Genomic DNA, 26,034 nt, shown 5'->3' with positions numbered 1-26,034 from the left:
AAGTACCTTTCACAATTTATTTCACAGTTTACAAATAAGGTTTTTTTATTTTCATGCCAGAAGATCTATTTAGAAATTCTGCTCATACCTTTTACAAATTTTTAAAAGAAGTGACATTGCAACCAATGGAACTGTGTAAATTCCCCTTATAAGTACCGGTATGTCTCAAGCCAGCAATAATTCCACGGTGAATGCAAAAACACTCCACATAGTACTAAGACCTAGTTCAAAAACCAGAAGTTTGAGGGAGGGGTTAAAATAATAGAATCCAAATTCATATTGCATTAGAATTAAATTTCAAAAAGCACTATCCAATACTTCAGGATTTAATACATGAACATTGAGGAGTATTTGGTTATATGGTTAACTCAGTTGGTTGGAGAAGGGTACTGTAAAAGATGTGGCCATTTAGCAAAGCTGGACTTGCCTTCTTGTTGACTCCACACACACACTCTTTGCACAAGAACCTTTCCAAGCTTTTCCCCTCCCATTTTCTATTCATCTCTTGGGTTTGTATAGCTGAACTTTCCGTCCAGTTTAGCTCAGATTGCTCGGTCAGTAGAGCATGAAGGTTCAAGTCCCACGTTGGGCAAAAGATTCCGGCATCGAAGGGGGTTGGACTTGATGATCCTTGAGGTCCCTTCCAACTCTTCTATGATTCTGTGCTGTTGCCTGAAACAAAATGTTTTGTTGGATGCCTTTGGCATTTCATGCCACTGAGGCTTCACTTAGACTTGAGTATGTCCATGTTTTAAACATATTTCACAAGTGTATTTATTTTCACTTATGAGAAGATGTGGCTCTCAGCTATAGTAACATATACATTATTCATAACAGCACATATCAAAACTTGCGCAGAATCAATATGAGGTTTCTAATAACTGGTAACCTTTCCCTTTGAGCTGTTTGTCCAGTCCAGCTCTAAAAGAGCTATTACTTTTAAATCCTTATAAATCTGTGGGAAATGGTATTATTGATCCTTGATTTTCCTCTTGCTGCATAATATATTATATAATCCACTGAGTGGAATATTTAACATTTCCTGCAGAAATGTAGATATCTCATCTTGCGGCTATGCATGTTTATGGTAAAATAAGTCTCACTGAATTCAATGGGGCTGATTCCAGGGTCAGCATATGTAGGATTGCAGTCATGCAGCCCAATCCAATACATGTTTACTCAGATGAAATTCCCACTGAGTCCAGTGGGGCTTACTCTCAAGTAAGGATGCACCTAATAACCCACTCAGAAGTAAAAAGCAACTGATAAGCGTGCATAGGATTGCATTCACACTCATGTAACTAAGCATAACCAAATAAACATGCGCTTCTTTCTGAAGCAATCCCAGTCAACTGGGTCACACAGGCATTATGATACCACCACCCTGTGGCCAATCAGATTTGACTACATAATGATGTCACAAAGCCAAATCAAACAAAGACAATGCTTTGCAACCTAGGTAATAAGATAACATTATGGTTTGAACATTATGTACAAATAGCACTTAAGATTCTAACAACACCATCCTATACATGTCTATTCAGAAAAAAGTTCTGCTGAGTTCAGTGGGGCTGACTCTCAGGAAAATGTGTATGGGATTGTGCCCTAAAATCATTATTTGCTGTTAATGTAGGAAGAACAAGAGTAAAGAAATAGGTTCATGGGAGCAGTTGTTAAATGATTAAATTATCCTTCTCTGGAATTTTTAAAAACAAATTGGGTTTTTTTATGAAACAAATTAAGTTGCTTATTAAATTATTAATTGAGGAAGCTTTGTGTCTGTACATTGTTGGTGACTCGGCAAAAGGCTTTCCAGTATTATAAGGTTATGAGATTTAAATGGGCTAGATTACTCATTTAAATTGAAAGATGCTTTTATATATATAAAATAATAGAAAGGATTTTAAAATATATTTTAGAGAAACAGTGGGGAAGGTTGGTGCATGTATGTGTATGTTTTACTGTGCTGTAGATTAAAGTACCTCAGCAGCCGCATCCTCCCAGCCTATCTATCCACAGAAAATTCAGAACACTCATGCTGCACTCTAGAAGTAACAGTGTGTACGTTCTACAAGTAACAGTGTGTACGTTCTACTCACTAGATATGCAGTGCTATTTTTCTAGAGAAAGAGGTGCACACCATTAACACCTCCCTTGTTCTCTTAGAAGGGCAATGGTGCCCACATGAGAGGTGCTGGAACTGAGTTCTGGTGAATTCCAGCAGGGGAAAAAGCCCTGTATATATGTAAGATGCCCCTCAAAAACTAAGTAACTGGCCACATCTCATGTGGTTCAACCTCCAGAGAGAGAGAGAGGGAAAGAGAAAGAGAGATTTCTGCTCAGGCAGCAGCATTGTTAGTGAGTGCTGAGCTAATGAATCAGCATGTCAGTGCTAAATCCAGGATCTGATACAAGCGTAGATAAGCTCCCTGTTCTCCCAAAGAGCAGGGGCATCTTGGCAAAGCCCTGCTCTCCATGCTCATGCCAAAGCCAAGGTTCCAAAGGAGAGCCTATGTTTTGAAACCCTCAGGGCTGAGTTTTGACCCCTTCTCTTCCCAATCCACCCCACTGTATGAGACCCTTATAAGGAGATGCTGCAGGGGAGAGGCAGGGGGAGAGTCTGCCTTTGGAAAGAACCAGGGGAGGGGGCAAGAGCTTGTCCACCTGCTCTGTCCACCCACTTCCCCTGCCTAGGACACTTATGAGGAGGATCTGCCTGGAAAATGGCTGCCTGACCTGACGAGCCGAGGGGTGGGGAGGCATTATTTTCCCTCTGCTTTTGGTATTTTGAGGAGGGCTGCTTTCTGACAGCAGAAAGGATGTGTTTGAGATTGAAGATTTTTTTCATAAAGCTGCTCTTGAGATTACTGAGCAACTGCTGTCTGAAGCTTGCGTAAGTTGTGCCTTCTTGTGTGAGTTTAGTATTTGTGCCATCCATTCTTCCGAGAAGGGACGTGGGTGGCGCTGTGGGTTAAATCACAGAGCCTAGGACTTGCCGATCAGAATGTCGGCAGTTCGAATCCCCATGACAGGGTGAGCTCCCGTTGCTCGGTCCCTGCTCCTGCCAACTTAGCAGTTTGAAAGCACGTTAAAGTGCAAGTAGATAAATAGGTACCGCTCTGGCGGGAAGGTAAACGACGTTTCCGTGTGCTGCTCTGGTTCTTCAGAAGCGGCTTAGTCATGCTGGCCACATGACCAATAAAGCCGGCTCCCTTGGCCAATAGAGCGAGATGAGCGCTGCAACCCCAGAGTCGGTCACGATTGGACCTAATGGTCAGGGGTCCCTTTACCTTTACCTTTCTTCCAAGAAGCCTTGCATGGGGCAGAGGGAAGGGGGAGGCCCAGGGGAGAAAGAGGAAGTGCTCTCACCCACACGATACACTGAAAGCAAAATTCACCACACATTTAAAGCACTCGGCGTCCCCCAAAGAATCCCGAGAGCCATAATTTGGTAAGGGAGCTTGGAATTAAAGCTCTGTGAGGGGATATTACAGAGTTATTGGGCGAGCGGGGAGCTATGTGCTTTAAATGTGTGGTGAATGTGCTTTCAATATGTGGTGTGGATGTGACGTCCGCAATGGTGAGTATCTCTTTCTTTGATGGATCTTCTCTTTCCCCTGACAGAAGAAGAATTAGCAAGACACCAGAATCAGCTACTGGAGCAGAAGGGGAAACACCAGAAATCACTGCAGAGGAAGGAGCAGGAACAGGAGCAGAAGAAGGAAAAGTTGAGTGGATGAGAGTCCGGAAGGCTCAAGCCATGGCCAAGGGGAAGGCGTTTCTCTCTAACCTTCCCATAGAAAATGTTGCAAGTCTGGGCCAGGAAGGAATAGCAAAGCTGGCGAAAGCAAAGCTCAAGGAAGATCCAAGAGAAGGGCCTGCCAGCCTCAATATGATGAAAGTCCTTAAGTAGTCCCCCTCTTTCCAGTGGACTGTTTTCTGTTGTGGGGTCCTCTTTTCCACCTTGTTTTCCTTCAACCCTTTGTTTTCGTTTTGAACAACTTTGGACCACATGAAGCTTGGTCATCCTCGCAGGATGGACAAAGGTCTCTGCTGCCTGGGATCAGACCCACAGTTCAACTTCAACCTGCCTCCTCCTTCCCATTAAGCAAGCAGGACTCTTCCTCTCTACACCAGAGGACCAAGTCCCTGGCTGCCTTGCCTCACACCAAACAGTTGTCTTAAAAAATACAATGGCAGCAAGTTTTCTCTAGCTTGTTTCGTCAATTGTCTCCTAGAAATAATACGTAGCTCAGGCCTCATACTGCTTACTCATAGAATGGTTGGAAGTTGGAAGAGACCCAAGGTTCATCTAGTCCAACCCCCTGCAATGCAGGAATCTCAGCTAAAGCATCCATGACAGGTGGCCATCCAACCTCTACTCCTCTCGACTGCTCATATCTAGTACTTCCCTTCCTAGCTTTGTGTACCAACACTAGTAGATTATAAGAGCAGAGCAGTGAGGTGGCCAAGTTTTCAGATGATTCCAAATTTATTCAGGGCAATGAAAATAAATTGCAAAGAACTTTGAAAGGTTCTATCCCAAATGGGTGATAAGGCAACAAAATAGCAGATGTGGTGCAGAATGGAAACCCTAAAAGGCAGAATTTGATGCTTCTGACCCAATCAAGCTTTGCTCACATCAGACAGCCTCTTGTGTTGAATTTTCACTTACAGTATATCCAAGCTAATTGTGCATTGCTAGTTTTGCTGGTCTGACTATTTAAGATGCAAAAACGGGTAAAATAATAATAATAATAGTTATTATTTACCTATTTACACGGTCCCAGGGTGGGTTATTATATAGACAACGCATAGAAAAGAGTCAAGCCCCATACTGTACTATACTGTACTATATTTGTGCAGCATAATTCTATCAGCATAGATACAGTATCTTTATACAATTATATCCATTGTTGTAGTATGTATTTCTTTATGTGCTGGTTACCATAAGAAATATGGAGTGTACATGTGTATGATATTATGTTCTAGTATTATAATGCCCATGATATGCAAGAATTAATAATCCTCTTAGCAAAACTTGTTAGGAAAAACTTTCTCATGATCATGGAACAAGATGGGAACAAGAAAATATACGTGGATGGGCTCAATACAGAGATTTTCACAAAAATTCATCCCTACTTCAGTGTAAAGTGATGCACATCAAGGGAAACAAACCACTAAGCTAGCGGCAACTTACTAGAAAAGAGATATTGAGGTCATGGCAGTGAAATCAATGAAATGCAGACTCTATGTGCAGCAGGAGCAGCAGGAGCAGCTGTGGAAAAGCTAAGGATCGCTAGGAAAGGGATTGCAAATGAAATTGCCATTATCGAAATGCCTGTATACAAATCTATGGTGAAAAAACACATTTAAAATACTATGCACATTTCTGGCTGCTGCATTTCAACAACGATATTGTGGAGCTGGAATGGGTGCACAAACCACGAACATGCTCAAGGTCTGGAGGTTGTGCTATGTCGTAGGTTCCATAAAAACTTTCCCAGCATATTCATCAGAGCTGGGTGTGTGCATGTGAGAAGTGACGAGAAACACCCCCACAATCTTCGGTGGGGTGAAGAAATTCGTAAGAACCTTGGGGGCAAAGACTTGTTTCAGGCAAAGAAATTATTCTGCCACCCACTGCTTTCTTTTTTAAAAAAAGAAAAGGGGATCAAGTTCTTATTAAAAAGAGACAAGACTTTTCCCAGAGTGAGCCTGGGCAAATCTCATATGAAGCTCCCCTTCCCCATCATTACTAATGACTTCCATCATTATAAAAGCCTTCTTTCATTTCTTTGCAAAAATTACCCTGATTTTGCACACATTCACCCATTTGCTGTAGGTAGTTGTTTCTATGATGCACAGGCCCACTCACATAGGATTATGACATCACTGGGTAAAAAAAACCACATTTTCATAAGGAATAGTACAGAAGTGCCTATTATTTTCTTCCTGAATTTGTGCCTAGCCATGGAATAAAATAATTTTGCTGAGAAATACTTCTGCAAGTTATTGTAGACACTCCTGTTTAAACCTGCTATAGGGAAAGTTATTAGCTAGAATGTTATTTTATGTTTCTGTGGTTGAATATATTGTGTGTTTCATGAGTGTGTGTGTGAGAGCGGGGGGGGGAGCATAAAGAGTTGAATCTGTGTTACATGTTTTGTTGGTCCAATCAATTCCTACCAACTTTGTCGGTCCCTGCTCTATCCTGGTTCTTATGCCCTATCTGAATAGACTCAGATTGTACTGTCCTGATTCATGGTAGATTATGTGCCAACATGATGATCAGGTTGGGGAGGGAAATGGGGCTGGGGGACTCTAAATTCAAAGCTCAATTCAAGCTCCGCTTTGTGTAATTCTACACATATTGTTGGCTCACAGTTCCACACATAGAGCTGCCTATGAAAGCCCCATGGCAGACATTTGGGCAGGCACAACTCCAACCCATTGAAATAAAATATATCACCCTTTATGCTGTGATGCATCTCTGTAATCTTGTGTGCTTTACTTATTGTAGAAGCAAGCAGGGATGTTCATTTCTGTGAGATTATAAAGAGCAATGTGATGGATTTCTATTCCTGTTTTATTCTGAGAGACATACATGTGTTTGTACTTCTCTGCAGCAGTGTAATTGAGGATAGGTATCCTTGAAAGTGATTGCAATATATATGGTATTAGTTCATTTCTCATGCGGAAAATCTTCTTTGCTGAATCACAAAATTTGGTTTTGATCCAGAAAATGAAAAGCTGCTCTTCCTATTAGTAAATCCAAATACACTGTTAACCTCACAGTGGCAGGTGGATTGAAATGTCTGCTGCTGTTTCAGACTGCTACTTAAGAAAAAAGTAACGCAGTTTAGATTAAACATATATTTATGTAAGTGTTGTTAAGATTATGCTACCTTCAGAACTCTATTTTTTGTTTTTTTTCTGAATATAGATTCTGGTATTTAATTACGAATTTATGTCAGTACTCTACCCTTCTGAATCTGTTTAGGATACTTTTTATGTCAGGGAGAAAAGATAACTGACAATTTCCCCTATTGCCTCAATAACAAACTTTTTAAAGCCTATTTAGTGCCATTGTTTCCCCAACATTTAGGCACATCCCTGAGGGCAAACGGACAACTGCGAATGAGGACAATCCTTATTGGATTAGTCATAAGTGTGGTCTGAACTATTCAAGGCTTTTGGACCGATCTAGGAGACATCACTATGCCAACCAATCATTTCTGACTGTGAGATAGTTCACCAACAGCAAATGAAACTGTTTAAAAGAGCTTGAAACACCAGTATACCTTTAAAGGAATAGGTCTGTTTCTACAGCCATAATAAAAATTATCCAAAAAAGTGGGGACAGCATTTTCCACTTTCATTTTTAAAGCTGATTTTCATGGTTAGTCATCCTGGTCTCTCGTGAGAGGAAGGGTGAGGCATAAGAAGATGAAGACGATGATGACAAAGAAATGATCACAACAAAAACTAAAACAGCAACAACAGTTTGTTAACTCTGAATAAAATGTTCCCTGAAAAAACATATCCAAATTCAAAAATCATAAATCATAAATTTTTACTATGGATATGTTTTTGTTTAACATAAAAAGGAAGGAATTCGTGGGAGAGAATTTAGGTCGACCTTAGAGAAAGGAGCTAATGTGTAAAAATTGGATAAGTAAAATTGAGCCTAATAAAAAGTGTTAAATATTAAGAACAGATAATAATAATATATTAGAGAGAAGAGGAAATAACTTGCTGAGTTAATTAATGAAATTGGGATGTGGGAAGGGGAAGTGTGGGGAAGTCAAGGAAAGAGGGTAAAGAAAGTAAGGGATGAAATTATATATGTTTTGTTTTGTATTTGTGTGTGTGTTTGTCTATAAAAAATGTGAAAACTCAATAAAAATTTTATAAAAAAAAAAATGTTCCCTGAAAATGGTGTGTAGTTCAGACTTATTCCTAATTTTTACCCTAGAGGGGGAAATATAATTGTGAAATGAATACACTATTAAGTAATATTGCAGGAGAGAGAAGCTTGAAGAGAAAGAAGTATATTGATCACATAGTTTGACCCTTTCTGTTTTGTTAAAGGAAAGGTCAAATAATTAGCATTTCACTTTTCCCGTGGCCTGAAGGTGGCCAATATAGTTGCATTTTCTGTAACATCACTTTGCACTGAAACTTTTGATAGGTACGGTAATATTATGGTGCTTTTCCCCCAAAAGCAATGGCTAAAGCCAGAGATCAAGATCAAGAATTCAAAATAAACACACAGCTTTTTTTTGTTGTTGTTACATTCTAGGATATGTTAGCTATATATTCCTCCTGAATCCGTAGGCCATTTATTTATATGAAATGATATTCTATCTGAATATTTGAATAATGTTTCTGCTCTCTGTCAAGTGTAAAGGATGATTAAAATTACACTGCTTGGCAGCTATAACCATAACACATGTAAATAAAGCTGACATGTGCAGGAGTCAGATAAATGCAGGGAAGCTCAGGTTTCCAAGCAGGTTGTCTGACCTTGGATAAAGAAAGCACAACAAGAGCAGTGGCTCTTTGAGTGGAAGGCTTTCTCTCTTCAAGCACACACACACCCTCAATCCCCAATGATTTCCAGATCTGCTCCAGAAGTGATTGGAATGGTAAAAAAAATAGAATAGGTTCCGTCTAGCCCCCCACACTGTTCACATAGCTATCACAAGCAGAACCTGACTGCAATAGCATTCCCTCTTCCTGTGGTTCCCAGCAACTGCAATTCAGTGGCAAGTTGCCTCTGACAGTAGAGGCAGAACATAGCCATTGTGGCTAGGTTACATGTAAATAGGGTTAGGCCTGCAGCCTCTTAGTGGAACCCAGTTTATACTGAAACCAATGGGACTTAAGGCATGAATAGCTCGTCCCACTCATTTCAGTGGGAACCAAGTTCAACGGACTGACAGTGCGATCTCATTCAAATTTTGTTTAGTTTAACAGCACTGTTCCCAGCTAAGTAAAGTACAGGACTGGGGTCTTAATCTGGACTCAGCTTCAATGAATAGAGATAGCATGGATCACATACTTGAATAAGCAGTTTTCACTGCAGTGTTCTTATTAAGAGAAGGTCAAGCTTTGTGAATCAGTGTCAGTGTGAGAACAATGTGCTCATGCTCATACGCCCATGCATATATGCCATGGGTAGGCAAACTAAGGCCTGGGGGCCAGATCCGGCCCGATCGCCTTCTACATCCGGGCCATGGATGGTCCAGGAATCAGTGTGTTTTTACATGAGTAGAATGTGTCATTTTATTTAAAATGCATCTCTGGGTTATTTGTGGGGCATAGGAATTCGTTCATTATTTTTTCCCCAAAAATATAGTTGAGGCCCCCACAAGGTCTGAGGGACAGTGGACTGGCCCACTGCTGAAAAAGTTTGCTGACCCCTGATATATGCTGTGTCCCTTCAATGAAGCCTGTTGAATCCCATTTACTGCTGCCTGTTTAAATCCCATTTATTGGTATCTGCCTCTTCCTTCCCACCATGGCAACAAAAATGCAAAAGCAAAAATCATTCCGGCTGAGCAGTGTACTTCCTCTGCCATGTAAAGCAATACAGCAAGCACTCTTTGGACTGACTGGTTTATTTAGAAGTGAGAATTTAAACAACAGATGCTTCAAGATTTGGGTCTTTTCATTCTTTTTGAAGGGACTGCCACCAATGTGTGAAATAAAGGTGTACCTGAGGAACTCTCTTCAGTTTTCCATGACCCTTGACCACTGGGGCAGGCAGGTGGTGCAATTTCCTCTGTAATTAAGAACATCCAGGCCTTTCCATGACATGTCTCTACCAATGGGAGCAATATCAGATTCCCATGTCCCCTAGCTAATTAGTCATTTCCACACATGTGTGGCTTGTCACCTTGCCAACATGCATGAGACAGCATCTCCTATGGACTCTTTGGGATTGGCACTTCTAAAAAAAAAATCCCTCCAATATATATTACACTTTTCGTGTATATGATTATATTTGCAGAAGTAATCCATAAACATTATAGAATGGACATCTCAACAGGATCACGTTCTATAATATAAATAAATCTATTCCACAAGTATCATTAACAGCCAAGTGCTATGATTTGCAAATCATGAGAATGAAGGTGTTGTGCAATAATGACCGATTGCATGCTTAATAAACTATTTACAGTATACATTATCTGCTCCCCTTTTTTATTAATTATGTTTAACTATATTTTGACTGACCTGTACAATTAAAAAAAAACCACATGGGGCAGGAGAATCCTGCGACTCCTGGTGCAAGGTGCTGGAAAACTGTTAAGCAGAATCTACAGTAGACACAGCTTTTAATGCATACATACACAAATATATATGCCATTTGTTTAACTTCTCCATAACACAGATAATTTTGGGGATTCTGATTTGAATTAGCCCTAATCTATAACTGGCCTATTTACTGTAAACTGCTTGAGATAGCATCCGTTTTGAGTGAAGGGAGGCTGTAGTAGTACGGTACTACATATGCTACCCTAATTTTACCATAAGGAACATAATTATATATTTTTGTATCTCATTTTCTTTTGCTTTCAAGTCCCTTCATTCTGGCTGTATGTTTTACTGGGTTGTGCTTTTTCATTTTCATTTTCCCTGCATTCCCCCTCCCCCCAGTAAAGAAAGAAAACATAATTCTGATAATTTCTTCTACTCTGCTTGCTGCCTTTAGATAATGTCCCAAAGCTCAGCCTTTTTATCTTGTTTACTTGATCATTTTTATTTTTTCTTCCTCTCAAGTGCTTGTAAAAACACATTAAATCAGAAAATTCTCCCCTATGGTAAAATCTTATTTGGATTTTCTGTTTAAATAAGGAGTTTATGTTAGGTCACATTAATAATGTTTCCAACATGTTTCCTTTCTGTCTAAAGAAGGGTCTAGGAAGATGTTGTTTTCGTGACAAAAAGGAATGAAATATGAGGACAATAGTCAGAAATTAAGAGGAAGTCCTCTGATCCAAACCTTTGCTCATAGGAAGATGATGTCTCTTCCTCTTTCTTTGAAATTGACTAGTTCTGGGGAAATTGTATGGAAGACAATGGGATTTTAAACATTTGTAAAAAGTTATAAAGTCAATGTCTGCTTCTATTCCACTAAGGGCTGAGTAAGATCTCATACCCCATAAGATCTGAGACAGTGGCTATAACTTAAAGAATTAAAGGAAAATCTGAATTTCAGATGTAAAACCAGAAAATAGGCAATTTGAGAAGAGAAAGAAATGCAATGCATTTTGACCTCCATGGATTGTCTATCATACTAGATGATTTATTTCAAACGCACTTGGGCTAGATCTACTGAAGGACCATAGATCTACTCATGGAAGGATGGGCAGGCGGAGACGGGAGTTTCCTATGCCATTTCTCTCTGCAGCCCTCTGCTCTAGCTCAGGGATTCTGTGGAATAGCATGGGAGGGGAAGGAAGAGATCTCAGGAAGGAGAATCAGCAAAAACTGCATTCCCACTTACGTGGGAATCCACTTACAAAAGGTCTGCACTGGATTCAACCTATTGTTCGTTGAACTTGTAGCTTAAACTTATAAGACTCTGGGTCTTGTAAGATGAACATCTAATTTAAGTATTAACACAGAAATCCTACATATTAATCAGGAGTCCTGTTAAATTCAATAGGGCTTATTCCTGGTGCGTGGGTATATTCAATTGCAGTGCAAGTGAAGTATGCTCATAACTATTTCTAGCACTCATTTGTAACAATGCTGTGAATGTTTTTAATTACAAGGTTTCTTCATCAGCAAAGAAAGCAGAATGCAATTCTGCGCATGTGCAGTTGGCATACAGCCAATCGGCACCCAAAGCCAGCTTGCTTTGTAGGCATATGTGCAAAAGTTTAAACCCCTTAACCTCACCGATAATCTCACTGATTGTTGTGAAATGAAATATGAACTACAATGCCAGTAAGTGCGCTTGCTGAATTTCTTTAATATTCTTCTCAGTGGAACATTCACTGATTGCTGTTATTGACATGTCCAGACCACCCAACTAAAGCCTTTTCTTTGGCAAATGTCTACTCTGTTTGACTCACTTCTGTCTATTTCATACAAATGTTCGATGTGGTTTTTGTTCCTGGATATGGTTGTTTTGGGAAGAGAGGCAAGCCGGCAAGATGAAAAGGTGCACACACACGACATGTTCTAAAAAAGCTCATACTGACAAAGTCAATACTGTAAGAAACGGAGTTCACCCATCTCTACTTATTTCCTCATTCACCTTGTCCAGTATGGCTTCATCCAGTACATGAAGTACTGATAAATCAGTGTTTGAGTGCCTCAAAGCTTGGAATTCAAAGCTTTTTCATTCTTTTTCCACATAAGTCAGTCCAACTAAACTACCAATGGTTGGTCAACTTGGCAGAAAAAGGGTGAGGACCAAAGGTTAACTCCCTTGAAATGTATATTATTTTCTGCATTATTTTTAAAAAGCCAAAATTACAACAGAGGGGGGAGAGAAAGAATGAATTTCAGTGCCACGGCACTTCATTCCTTACGGAAAACGAATATTCCAGAAGGAAGCTGGGCTGGCGAAGTCACACTCGGCCTGGAAACTCTTTCCCTTCATTCTTCATCGAAAAGTAGCCAGTTATTCAGTTGTAACTTGTAGGTTTCGGAGTAAATGGGAATACTGGGTTGAAAGCCGAGGAGTTTGCCTCAACATGAAGAGGCAGCTTGCCCACCCAACAAACTTTCAATAAACACAGATGGACTGTTTAGAGGCCTATGAAACATGTCCTAGATGACTAAGCCCATCTTTCAACACAGTTGAGTGTCTCCTAGAAATCCTTTTGAGAGGAAACATGGGAACATAGGAAACTGCATTAAACTGAGTCAGGCCCACTGGTGAATCTAGTTCAGTATTGTCCACATGGACTGGCACCGAATCTTCAGGATTCAGGATGGGGATATTCCCAGTCCTACCTGGATATAGTAGGAATTGAACCTCCTGGTTCTTCTTTAAAATATAAAGGTGGTGCAGGGCACCCTCTCTTCCCTAGGACCTTCTAGCATGCAAATCGATGCTCTGCCACTGAGCTAGAACCCATCCACAAGTGGGTCAATGAAGTGTCCTTCATGGACATAGCCGCGAGGGGGGCAGAGAGGGGCAGCTGTCCCCCTAAATCAATAAAAATCAATAAAAATACATAGCTAATTGAGGTTCTGCCCCCCCAACAAAAGGCCTGCCCCCATAACAAAAATCCTAGCTACGCCCATGGTGTCCTTGTTAGTGTCTGAAGGAACGTGGGAGTTTTGTTCCAGAGGGGGAAAGAAAGGCAAGACTCTTTTCAATAAACAATAAAAGAGGGAATTTGTTATTTCACTTTGTAATGTCAGAAGCACTCCCCAGCCTAAAAAAGCAATGTACACAACGAAAGTGCAACATGACAGCACTGCCCTCTGTTCATTTATAATTGCCTTTTAAAAATATGCTTTCTCACTCTTTCTCCGTTCATAATTTCATACTGTACAAAAGTAATCTGTCCTTAACAACGTGGTTGCCAGGAGATGTGAGGTGCCCTTATATGGACGGCTATAGTCTCCCATGCTGTCCTCCAAGCAGAAGCAACTGGCTTTCGATATGTTGAGAGTTATCACACTTAGAACATAAACTTTGAGCTTCATCTCCAATTTTATAACGCCAATGTCGACTCGGTTTTGGAAATCCGCTCCTCCTTGCGAAGTCTGACAGCCAAAATGAAGTATTTCCGTTGCTTTTTGTATTGTTTCCTTCTTTTTCTTTTGCTAAGCCAAAGGTAGCTGTGCTGCAGATGTTGGTAGACTCCAGCTCCCAGCATTCCTAGCTGCTGGCCATGCTGACTGGGGTTGATGGGAGTAGTTGGAGCCCTGTGCTTTATTATCTACCCCTGTGCTACACAATTCCAAAGCCAGATTTCCCTTTTAACGCTTCAGACCTTGCCAAAATTTTGCAAAACTCTTTACTCATAATATATTTAGGTGGCGTTTTGCAAATGCAGGGTTCTTTCAAATAAACACACACACACCAACCACAACCACATAGGGAAAGGTAGATTTTAGATCCACTAATGCAGTGACCAGATTCATTACTTCAATTTGGGAGGATCCTAGCTACTGCCCATTGCTTTGTAGTACCCCCAATGTAGGATGATGGCTAAGCCCCATTAAGTTTATATTTGAAAGGGAAGCTCAGCCTTCCATGATGCCAACATTTTAGGACAGAGGAGTCCTGAGTGTTTGGCAGTCAAAAAGAGCAGCGCCAGAACTGTGATCAAGATACGGAAATCATTTTGGTGCGAATCCAGCTTTCAAACCATGACAAGGATGCAATAAAGTATTGACTTCTCCTCTCATTCCTTCATAATTTGATCATACCATCACATCTGAAGAGTGATAGCTCTGCTAGGCGTTTTGATGCTGGTGTCATTGCCAGCTGGAAAGGCCACTGAAGCCTGTTTGAAATTAACTGACCCAAATCCTGTTTTTCCTGGATGATTATATGAAAGGCATTGTACTTTTTATTACGTATTAACTAGAAAGCATGTTATCCCTGGCAGCATTTTGAAAGGTGGGAAAAAAACAACAGAAAAAGTTAGAGCTCTTCAAAAGAATAATATGTAGTGATTTCACATCATTACTGGACGCCCTCCCTCTCAATGAGAAGAAAAAAACTATTTGTTGGACCCCAAAGTGCTCTTCCACATGTAAAAGGTATTTTTCACTCATGTAATGTCTCTTAAATTGCTTCTTCACACATTACTCTGAACACAGAGTGTCTTTGCACATGTGAAGGTGTTTGAAAGAGTTTACACTAGGCAGAGGGCCTTCTCAGTAGTGGCACCCTCCCTGTAGAACGCCCTCCCATTAGATATCAAGGAGATAAAGAACTGTGCAACTTTTAGAAGGCATCTGAAGGCAGCGGTGTATTGGGAAGTTTTTAAAGTTTGACATTTTACTATGTTTTTATGTGTAAGCTGTAAGCTGCCCAGAGTGGCTGGGCGGGGTATAAATATTATTATTATTATTATTATTATTATTATTATTATTACACTTGTTAATTTGATTGAGGATTGAGTGAATATGTTGATTGAGGATTGAGTGAATATGTTGGAGTCAATTTTGCCTTCTCGCAGTTTCTCATTTTTCCAATCTGAGGTTCTCCACATTAATTTGCAATCCATTTTTTAAAGCTTTGTTCATCAGCATTTTAGTGCAAATCTCCTTACACATTCTCGTATGGAATTTATCCTGATATATACATTTTTGAAACGCATTTCCCCATAATACAATGGGGGTTTGTGTGTTATTTTCACTAATATATGAATCTACAGCCACACTGTATGATTTTTTTTGGTAAATAATACTTAGCTGGAGAAGTGCATTGCAAACTTCAGAGCAGCACAATTTTTTGCGTCTTTCAGTTTGTGTGTTGTTTTGTAAAATGCAAATTAGTAAGTTCACCTTTAAATGTGAATTGAATTTCTCCCCTAACCCAGTTGAATGTAATGTGTGAACATGCCTAAGAATAGGAAGCTGGATCAGATGTCGGATCCATTTCATTGAGCATCCTATTAGTCTCAGTGGCGAACCAGATACCCATTAGCAAAGCATCATTTATCTGTGCCAGATAAAAATTGTAACACAGGTCCCTTTCCATACCCCTTATAGGCCCTGTCTGTTATGAAAAAATTGAAGATTCGTGCTGTTGTTTAGCTTCTTTGGTTCCCATTGTTTAAAGTCTTTTTTTTTTTTTTTGGCTCCCTGATTTGTGTACATATATCCTGACATGGCTCTTTATACAGTCATACCTCGGGTTAAGAACGCTTCGGGTTGCACGTTTTCAGGTTGCAGACTGCGCCGAACCCGGAAGTACTGGAACATGCGCAGAAACACAAAATGACATAATGTGCATGTGCAGAAGCACCAAATCGCATCATGCGTGTGTGCAGACGCAGCGCTTCAGGCTGCTTCAGGCTGCCTCCTGCACGGATCACGTTCGCAACCCGAGGAATGACTGTATAGTAATTATACAAGTCACGAATGCTTTTCAGTGCTTTCCCTGGGATCTAGTGTGAGTCTTTTAGGCACTCTTAGACCATGACTGATGTTTGTAGGGGTCTCTTCAGCTAAAGAGAGGGGTATAAATACTTTAAACTAATGTTGGTCTCTTCTGCTTATGCTAAGAAAATACCACCAGTAGAAATATGGGACTTACATTTCTCAAGCGAGTAGATCATAGGTGGTGGCGCAATTCTGTCTGTTGAACCACAAGTCGGACATCAGGGGTGTGGCCTTTCCGATGTTTTTGAACTGCAATTTCCATCATCTCTGACCATTGGCTGATGGCTAGGCCTGATGGAAGTCAAAGAACATCCAGAAAGCCACTTACTTTCCTCATGCTTAGTCTGGAAATCCCTATACAATCGTGTGCTCTCTTCCTTTCTCTCTCTCCCCCTCCCCGCTCTCTTTGTGAGGCCTCTACTGTAGAAAAGGACCCAGGCTGAGCATGCTACAGAGAATATTGCTTGTTCTATTCTAATACCTCTTCCGATTGGCTCAGCAAGCCTTACAAGAACTGGACACCCTATACAGGGTGAAAAGTCTGTATGGATATCTTCAAGCAAGCAGCTGATTCCTAGCATAGTGTATTTTCAACTGCTAAGATACAAATAGATGGAATGAATGGTTGTTTTTGCTGAGCACCCACTATATCTATGATTCCATCTTTCACAGAGCATATATTATTACTGTTGACACATGGCCACCTTTCAATTCATTCCAAAAGAAGCATTCTCAAATGGATGTTGACTGATTAAACAAGAAGTGCATTGCACAATATGGTAATTTGCAAAAAGCATTTTCCCTCCCTCCCCGCCCACCTGCCGTGTGTCAGGTGTCATTCACCAGTCCTGCACATGCTTTTCTGACACATTCTTGTTGGAGTCAGCACTGTGCTTTTGAGACTTTGGCCTGAATAGCTGGATGACCGGCTGAAGCTGCTCACCAGCTCCGATCACATGTTATCAGTGAAACTTTTTCTGCTGCGTTTGTTTCCTTTCATTGTGTCCTCAGGCTGACCATTTCCTGCCAATGTCCTTTAAGCAACGAACATACAGTGAAGATCAGGGTCAGTCCTCTCGCTGCTTAATCTTCACTCATGGATTGCAAAGATAATGGTTTTAATAATAATAATAATAATAATAGGAAAAATAGGAATGACAACTTTCTCTTTCTGTGTGCTGCTTTCTAAAATGACTGGAAGAACTTCTATTAAAAACAACTGCTGAAATACTTTTTAACAATATCTGTCTTGGTTTTAATGTGCAGAATAGAATATGCAGAATAAGACCGCCTAGTATAGTGCACTGACATGGAAGCCAAGTACATTCAAATGTTGTCTAATATCTGAAGGCATGCCAACAGAATTTAATTTTTAATTTAAATAAATCTCTTTTGAAAGCCTTGCCGAACTGTGTATGGAGCATTCCAATCTAGTGTTCTCCACACACTATGTCACATTCCCCCTGTATCATCATCATCATCAAAATATCTAGTATATATAGCCTCACAGCAATCATTTATTAAATCAAAACAGGTCTCTGTCAAAGTGAATATTTTATTGATTGAACTAAAAAGTCATAATTTCTAGACTTACTGTCTCATGATCATCTGTTCACCACTTAGCTGGCCAGATAAGACATGTAGAATGACTGTATCCATTTATTACTTGAAGTTACTGGAATTTGGGCCTGCTTTATTTAACAGAAAAATGGATACTGGTCCTACTACAACCGTATGCCTGAGCAGCAGTGATGTCTAGCGGTGCAAGGCAGGTTATTGGAAACATAAATCCATTGTTTGGGTGGAGGAAAATAACTTTAATCCAATCTTCTCTCTGAATATATGGTTTGTGTTATTGCCAGTAATCTGCCTGTTGTGCACACCCAGGCTGTGGTTGCTGGACAAGCTTTTCTGGAGTCAGGAATTCTGCACAATGAATCCTTATAGCTATCCATATGGTTGGATCACAGTGAATATGCGCATTTGAGCACATAGCTGCCCAATACTGTAGCTTTCCTACTGATGATTCAAGTATCTTAATTTGCTAGCTATCAACCCTGCTTATAAACAGGGTAATAGCATCATAATCTTGTTCAAGAGAGAATGTGCTACACAAATTCTTCCTGAGCAAGAAGTACTTGTTCTGTACTGTACCGGGAAAGAGCAGGGCGAACACTGATGCAGATCGGCACATGCAGTTTCATAGATAGATCCCAAGGCTTCATATGGCATTTGATGTCAACTGCTGAGGTTGCAGAGGACATTTGGCATCTAATGAAATCCTACAAAAGAAATGGGGAAAGTGATCAGCTACCCATTTGCAAAAGAGCAATAAATCTTCTCCATGCATTTTCATTTTCGTTTTGTACAACCTTTTTCTAGGCTGATTTTCTTATCAGAGTTTGTACATCATGGATATCTCTGTAATGTTTTTGTACATAATCTGTATAGGCAATATATGTTTTACTATTTAGGCTTTAGTTCTCTGAGCTGCCTGCCTGACTTCCTGAATCTGAGGCAGAGCTCTCTCCTTTTTAAAAGTCGTATGTTGCAGCTGTGTCTTGCAATTGTTTAATTGCCCATAGCTTCTTTTTATGAAGATGCTGACCAGCCCAAACCACCATAACCTAATAATTGCAATTCAACAATGCTCTTTCCTTGTAGTTCTGTTCATATTTTTTTTAACTTGGCAGGCAAGGCTGTGGAAACGAATCAGTAAATAATGGCTTCGAAATCCCTAAAGTTTATTCACCCAAGAGTAAAAGCCATTTCAGTATCCAGCATGATATAAATTGTATAGAGAGCTAAGGAGGCGAGAGGTGGGACCAGGTGGATCCAACAGAAAGGGAGGGGCCAGAGAATGCACTCTCAGTCTCTCCTGCACACAATTGAAACTGCACAGGGGTTTCATGCTTGAACAGGGCTATAAAATAAGAGTGCAAGAAAGTGGCCATTCCCAGGTAAAATCTCTCTGGAAAAAGATTCAAAGAGGTGCCTACAGGAGGCTCCCTGCTTCACATAAAGGGTGTTCACATGTTACATTCCATAAGAGTACAATCAAGGCGTCTGTGTAAACAAGTTGTAGATCTGTACACTCATACAGTTACTCACATGTAGCATTCAATCAGGGTACAGTCTCTGTAGGTAGTAGCTGAGCTGTACAAATCAACAAGTGTACACTTTTCCACACAAACACTTCTACCTGTGAAGAGACAGCTTGTGCTTGTGTTCAGAGTAATGTGTGAACAAACCTTCAATCACCCTCCAATCTATGGAGGTTGAAGAGAAAAACAAGTGGTGCTGTCTCAATTAGGGTTGTTCTCATTGCCCCCTCACACGTTTGATATGTACAGTGTGACTGTGTGTGTGGTGTGCAGTCACCTGAGCTCCAAGCATGCTGCCTGACCTTACCAGAGAACTAGGCCAATGTGAATGCTAGAAAATCTTACACATAATTCCAATCTCAGGTGCCCTGCCAAATATTTTTCCATAACGGTTGGCAAGTATACAGAAGCAATCAGCATATCATTTAACATAAAGCAGAGGGAGACTTGCAGAGATGTTTATTCAGAGGTGCTCTTAGGGAGATACGCTCCTTAAGTATGCTCCTACTGGGCTCACAGTCTCCTTATCTCTCATCTTGTCAATTGCACTGACAAGTGAGGATCCATGGGAGCTCCCATAAGCTCCTTTGTACCTTTCACAGCTCTTCCCCAAGCTGAATGCTCTGCTCAGGCGGACCACCCACAGACACAGACATCACTTCCCACTGGCAACTTGCCAGGCAGCAAACAATCAGCCACACCACCATATTAGCCTCTGTACACACACACACCCCGCCCTCACATAACTCCAGACCAAAGGAGGCAAGAGCCTGCCCAGCCTTCCAGGTGATAGGTGCCACAGGTTTCTAGCAGCCTAGATGTCTACACTGGGAAGCTCCTTCTTGTTTGCACTAGGCCCCACAGAAGTCTCAGATTTGCCCTTTGTGTGCCGTATGTGTGGCTTACGTATCTTAGATCAATTGAAGTGTCCTTAGTACTGGAATTTTTAGGAATGGGTGTGTTGTGGTGGAGGGCAGGCGGGCGACACTCTTCCTTGGAAGTGGCATCATTAGCATCTTGAATGGAACAAGTCATTTGACGCTAAGCCAAAAGGAAACTGCTTCCTCTCATAAAATTATAGTTTCCTGGTAGACAGAGTGTTACCCACAAGACTGCTTGCTTGCAGTCCTCCTGTTTGGAGTTCATCTGAAGCCAATTGTGCAGAGAATTATTCCCAGCTGTGTTTGGCATTATCTCTAAACTGATCGGTGAATTTGGACCTGCAATGATCATTGAAATCTAAGAAAATGTAAAGCAGTTTTTGGGGACCGCCACTCATGTTACAGAAACTTTGGCCTGGCTTATACATCACACTAAGACAAACCATGGCTTGGCACAAATGTGTGATTGTGGCTTGTTTCCCCATTTACGTAGTCAGGTCCACATGAGGCCCCTTCCCATCTGAGCATTACCCTGGATTTACTCCCATTTAAATGTGCCCCCCCCCCATGGTTGGAAATTTCAAATTTGGAAAATCACACATATAAACTGGGAAAGGTCCTAGACATCATTGGACTGGGGAGGGGGGTCCACATTTTGTTCTGGTGCGGACAAGCCCTAAGAGTCAACTACCTGTTGAATTGACTTCTGTACATGGGAGGGGAGGGAACACCATCTTGTCCTTTGCCTCAGAAAATGTCAACAGCTAACCCTGCACACTTCCTGGGCCAAGGAATTTGCTTGCTTGCTTGCTTGTTTTTTAAAAATGTGTCTATAACACTAATTCATATAAAACAGTAAGGCAGTACACAGCAAGATATAATGTAAGACATGCAACATCGTAAGAACAATACATAATAATCACTAAAATGATTGGCTAAGCATTAACTTAAAGCAGCTGCATAGGCCTAGGGGCATAAAAGTCTTTAAGAGATGCCCCAAAGTCAATAGGGAAGATGCCATTATATACTTTTCAAGGTGTGTTATAACTGGCTGCAGAGCTGGTCAGGATGTGATTATTTATTTCGCCAGTGGGAATAGAGAGTAAGGAGCACAGTTGCAATATTGAATAAAATAATTCGGGGGGGTGTGTCCAGGTAAGACCAGCCCTGCATAATTGATCACATGACACAATGCACACACACACCATTTGAATGGGAATGCCCATCAACTTTGCATGAGCCTGACCCCCATAATAAAATGGGGGCCAAAGCCTCCATGGCCCCTAGGGGCTGTGTCTCCTATGGGAAGGGCACAGCAGTTGTCTGGGACTTCCTTTGAATCCAGTTTTTACTAATACCACTTATTTTAGTAGCAAAATGTTCCACCACTATCAGGTGTCGGGCTGAACCCTGAGAGAGCCCAGAATTCTGGCTTAACCTTCCCCCCAGGCCCTCCAGTACCATTTCATGTTCCTCCTTAGGCAAGCAGAGTCCAGACCTCCCACGGGCACATGGTTATTACCTCACTGGCAGCATGGTGCCCCAAAAGGACAAGAGGCTTTAAAAGCAATCCTACCCTGCCCAGGGAGTTTACCTCAAGGTTAGGATCACTTCCGTCAGCTTTCCACAGGCAACTGTCAAAAAAGAAAATAAGGGGGGGGGGAGCTGTCACAAAAAAACTTTTTAAAAAAATATATAAAGAAGTTTTTACCTTCCTGGTTTTTTCTTATTGCTGAGAGTTAGATTTTAGTTTTATCTTTGTGGAACATAAACAAAGATTCGGTATCTCATCTGGATGAGTTTCACAGCTTTTCTTTTAATCAAAAAACTTGGTGACCTGCTTAAAATACAATCTCGGCAGAGTTTTCTTTGGCCTGTCTGCCTCTCTCTTGACTTGACACCAGCAAGATCAAGCCATGGAAGACTGTCAGCACAAGGGATATCCTTTCAAAAACAGGACACAGTTTTCTACTTTTTATTGTTAAGCATTTTAAAAAAACAAAACGTTCCTTTTCTCCCTCTGCCTTCAATATTCTGGATTTTTTTCATTTATACCAAGAGATGACAAGCTGGTATTGTTGGTTATTGCGAGGGAGCGGTGATTTATTCATAATTTATTGGGCTGATAAATTCATTTTAATCTGTACAAACTGTCTGTTTGAAAATAACCCAGACCTTTTGAAAAGCACAAAGCACTCCGAGTTCAAAACTTGCCATAGACTTGTGTAAATAAAATGTACCCAGATAATTTTAGAGCAGAAACAAATCCTGACTTCAGAAATGAGCGATGTTCCTTTTTGACATATACAAATCTGCAGCTTGATCATTTCTTTACATTAGGCATGGGGAACTTCTGGTTCTCCAGACGTAGTTGGACTCCACCTCCCATCAGCACCAACCACTGGCTATGCTGACTGGGCCTTATGGGAGTTCATGTTCACATCTGAAGGGCCACAGATACCTCTCAACCTGGATTTACATACATGTATGCTAGTGGCCAGCCTTAATTTTCCTTGTTGTTTGTGACACTGAAGCCTCTCAATGAATGCCACATGCCTCACTTGGTTTCCTTACCTAATCTGATCCTTCTAGCATCACTTTTTAATTAGAATGCCCAGTTAGTCATTTGCACATTTGGTCTACTATTACCCATGTTGATGTAACCAAGTCCATAGACTGTATGTATCTCAATAGTCTCCAGACTGTATGTATCTCAATAGTGTTCTTTTTGTCCTCTGTTGGATACATGAAAGCTTTCCTCCATTGCTTCTGGAGTCTGGACTCCATCAGCATTTTAGTGTGAGCTGCTCCTAATATATACATTTTTGTATACAGTTTCCCCTAATATAATGTATTTTTGCACGTAATTTTCACCAATCCATTTTTATGCTCACTTTACTCCATCAAATGTATATCTGTATGCATCATTTGAGAAGTGCATTGATAAATTCAGAGGAGTGCCATTTTGGAACGATGGCTGTGTTTCTGTTCTCAGATTGTTCCAGAAACCGTGAATTGGGTAAATTCACCTTTACATGTGATACAAATCAAATTTCTCCTCCAACCCTAATTGTAACCACTAATAATCGATGATGGAGCTGGTGGGCTGGTGGTGACTGGAGCTTCTGGTTCCTCCAGACTTGTACACCACCTACCAGCCACTACTGAAGCCCAGGCCATCTGCACTTCATTTCAGTAATTAAAATGGTGTCACAGAATATAACTTGCTTTGTTAACAGTTGGAGAAGACAGTTGCAAAAGTTTTAAAGTATGTAACCCAATTAGTGCCTGTAATTTAATTCAGATGGCCTGAACTGACACTGTACTACAAATTTATAGAAGGAATAAAAGTACTCACGCACAATTAAAGTGAGAGTTACTATGTTGATTATTTCCAACTGAATCAAGGCAGAAGTATCTGAAGAACAAGAGTCTTTGGTTAAGATCCTGCTGATCGCAGCCAGAGTAGTTTGGCCTCAAGAAGTGGAAAGAGTCTCTGGTTCCAGCTGGATGGGAAAGGCTATGGAAATTTCTTCAATTAACAGAAATGGACCAATTGGCTGGTTTGATTTACAAGAGGAATGGTATGTTTTATAATTTGTTGGGAGGTGGGCGTTTGTGAATTATTGTAATGCAAATTTTTGAAAGGTAAGACCCAAAAGGATCAGAAATGTGGCTTTGAGATGGGAATTGCCGTGTAAGGTTTCTCTCTTCTTTTGCTGGGAAATAGCCAGTGGCAGTTGGTTATCCTAGTAACGTCTCAGTGTTCTGAGATTCACCCAAAAGGAATGTTCATATTCCTTAGAGACTGCTAGGGAAAGCAAGCAATGGAGAAAAGGTGCTGTTTTATAGATTGTGAACAGTCAATACTGAAAAGGAAAGAAAGTTCATCCCAAAATCCTCTGATACTTGTCACATTCACTAATTTATTTATTGTCAGATAGTCCCCAGATAAGTTGCAGTGTATAATATATGGTGCATCATGGTCACTAATGCTTAAGTTGCAGTATACTGTCATATGGTAGATATATTTCTACGTGAGCAGAACATACAAGAGAACATGAGCATTTTTATTGCACGTGAAGTGATAACTGAATGTTGACCTATTAGTGTGAATGTCAAAAACCAACAGTTGTGTAAAGTTGTGTAAATATCTTTCGATCAAGCCATCACCCTCCTACAGTTGAATGAGACATGAAACAGGAATTAAATGCTAGCATTTATTGACAGGCAGCCTTGCTCAAATGTTTTTCTGTTCCTTGATTCCTGGGAAGACATCCTGGGTCTCTTGATGGAAAATTTGCTTCAATTTCATGTTTGGTGGAAGTTTTAGAAAGGTCAGCTTTTCAGATCAAGAACAGAGAAGACCATGAAGAGGGAATTTAGTCATGTCTCCTCTTCCTCTGCCTCTTGAGACCATGGGACCTGTGACCTGGAAAAGAGATAGAAAACACCATCAATACTTAATACGCTTAATAACCTGAATGCTCCTTCAGAAGTAAATCACATTTTTAGGAGTGGAGGCTGCCACCTGCCACATTTGTTACAAAACTGTAGCGCCCCTCTAGTTTAAGTTTTCTTCACCTCTCTTTGTTTTCCCAGGCTGTCTCCTTTTTCCTCCAGATCCACCTCCATGACGTCTCTTTTGCGGCTTTCTGCGGTGGCAACGGGTCATGCTCCTGATTGGTCTGAATTTTGCCATGTCTGTTACTGTGCTTCCCCTTTGAGCTCTTAGCAACTGGAGCACCACCCGCCTTGATGGGCCTTTCAGAGGTTGTGAACTGTAGTGGCACCACTTGGCTGTCCACGCCCCTCCCCTGGAAACTAGTGACCAAGTCTAACAAAGGCTGATGATGTATCAGTTGTGATGAAATACAATGGGCGTTCCCTTATATGGAGATCTGTATTCTGTCCACATGATTGACCATATAAGGGAAATTACAGTAGCACTATCATTGACTTAAGAATCATTAACTCAGCAGATTTCACAAAAACCTCTAGGAAAAATCCTAAATGTTATATTAAAACCCACAAAGGTTTGAAATCCTCATATTGCCCCTTCCTTATGTTTTTGTCTGCCACCAGGAAAATCATAGAAAGAACAAATAACTTACTTTAATAGCTGACATAAAATAGGGAATTTTCCACCTGTATTTTGGAGTTTTCAAAGGATATTAATACAAAAGGTAGTTGAAACATTTATAGGTGGGAAAACTCCACATTTTTCTGTTTAAAGTGAATTTATGTGAATTGTATACTAAGGTGGTGATATAAAAATAATGTTGAGATTTTGTTTAAAATGCCATCCCATGGGTGGCAGAATACAGCACAAATTTTATATGAAAACTATGTGCGAAACCATGGAGTAAAATTTATCTGTCTTTTATGTGCCAGTATTAGAAAAAGGGGGATTCATTGATTGCCAGATTCCCCCTGAAGAGAGTGTCTGCCCATGCGGGCATATGTGCCTGAAGATTTACCCAACTATTTACTTGTTTGCCCAATTTATGAGGACTTATGAACAGCCTTGTCCAAATATTTAAATCTCTCAGGTGACAGATCAATGGGGTACCTGTATATTTTTTTATTAGGGGACAGGTCACCTTAGCATTTCTGAAAAGGTAGCTTGTTTCGCCCTTGTGCCATTAGTTATTAAATCTCCAAAAAATATTCCAAAACATTTATTGTCCTATACACTTTCTTTCCCAACACAAAATTTCTTCTTGACTTTCCTGATGTTTTTCCTTTAGAGTTGCACCTAGAGAGAGGTTTGTGGGAATGACAAGTTAATTTCTTCAGGGGAGCAAATATTTATTTCACCCAATACCCAGTTTTAATTGTATTTTGTTTTATGTGTGTCTTGCTTTGTAATGGCTTTTGCTACACAAAACAGCAGAAAAATTCATACAATGTCTTATCCCAATGCAGTGGGTGTTCAGCTAAAATATTAT

General features: G+C 40.5%; 1 protein-coding gene and 2 long non-coding RNA genes across 22 annotated transcripts in view; 1 reads left to right on the top strand and 2 right to left on the bottom strand.

Moving 5' to 3' along the window:
* The window catches only part of LOC309378215 (uncharacterized protein), a 102,288-nt gene that overhangs the window by 12,749 nt on the left and 63,505 nt on the right, over window positions 1-26,034 (bottom strand). For 4 of the 20 annotated variants that reach the window (XM_081926263.1, XM_081926260.1, XM_081926268.1 and 1 more), the window contains exons 3-6: window positions 21,678-21,717; window positions 18,253-18,380; window positions 17,042-17,132; window positions 16,253-16,389 (exon numbers count right to left, since the gene is read on the bottom strand). In XM_081926263.1, the coding sequence (XP_081782389.1) occupies window positions 17,051-17,132; window positions 18,253-18,380; window positions 21,678-21,717 (250 nt within the window). In that variant the 3' untranslated portion in view covers window positions 16,253-16,389; window positions 17,042-17,050. Of the gene's footprint in view, window positions 1-570; window positions 673-5,200; window positions 5,300-16,252; window positions 16,390-16,916; window positions 16,932-17,041; window positions 17,133-18,252; window positions 18,381-20,306; window positions 20,322-21,659; window positions 21,718-23,441; window positions 23,461-26,034 lie in introns of those variants that run through there. The other 16 variants (XR_014171860.1, XR_014171861.1, XM_081926261.1 and 13 more) reach the window with 15 other exon arrangements.
* On the top strand, window positions 2,231-4,213 carry LOC309378234. Its single transcript, XR_014171900.1, has 2 exons — window positions 2,231-2,893; window positions 3,625-4,213. It is a non-coding gene; the product is annotated as an uncharacterized lncRNA (long non-coding RNA).
* Window positions 24,290-26,007, bottom strand: LOC309378233. The gene is made up of 2 exons (XR_014171899.1): window positions 24,668-26,007; window positions 24,290-24,515 (listed from the first exon to the last, which is right to left on the bottom strand). It is a non-coding gene; the product is annotated as an uncharacterized lncRNA (long non-coding RNA).

This window comes from Podarcis melisellensis (assembly GCF_964234715.1).
Source record: "Podarcis melisellensis genome assembly, chromosome: 9".
Taxonomy (NCBI): Eukaryota; Metazoa; Chordata; class Lepidosauria; order Squamata; family Lacertidae; genus Podarcis; species Podarcis melisellensis.
Note: the sequence above shows the minus strand (reverse complement) of the source record. Positions and strands in the feature narration are given on the sequence as shown.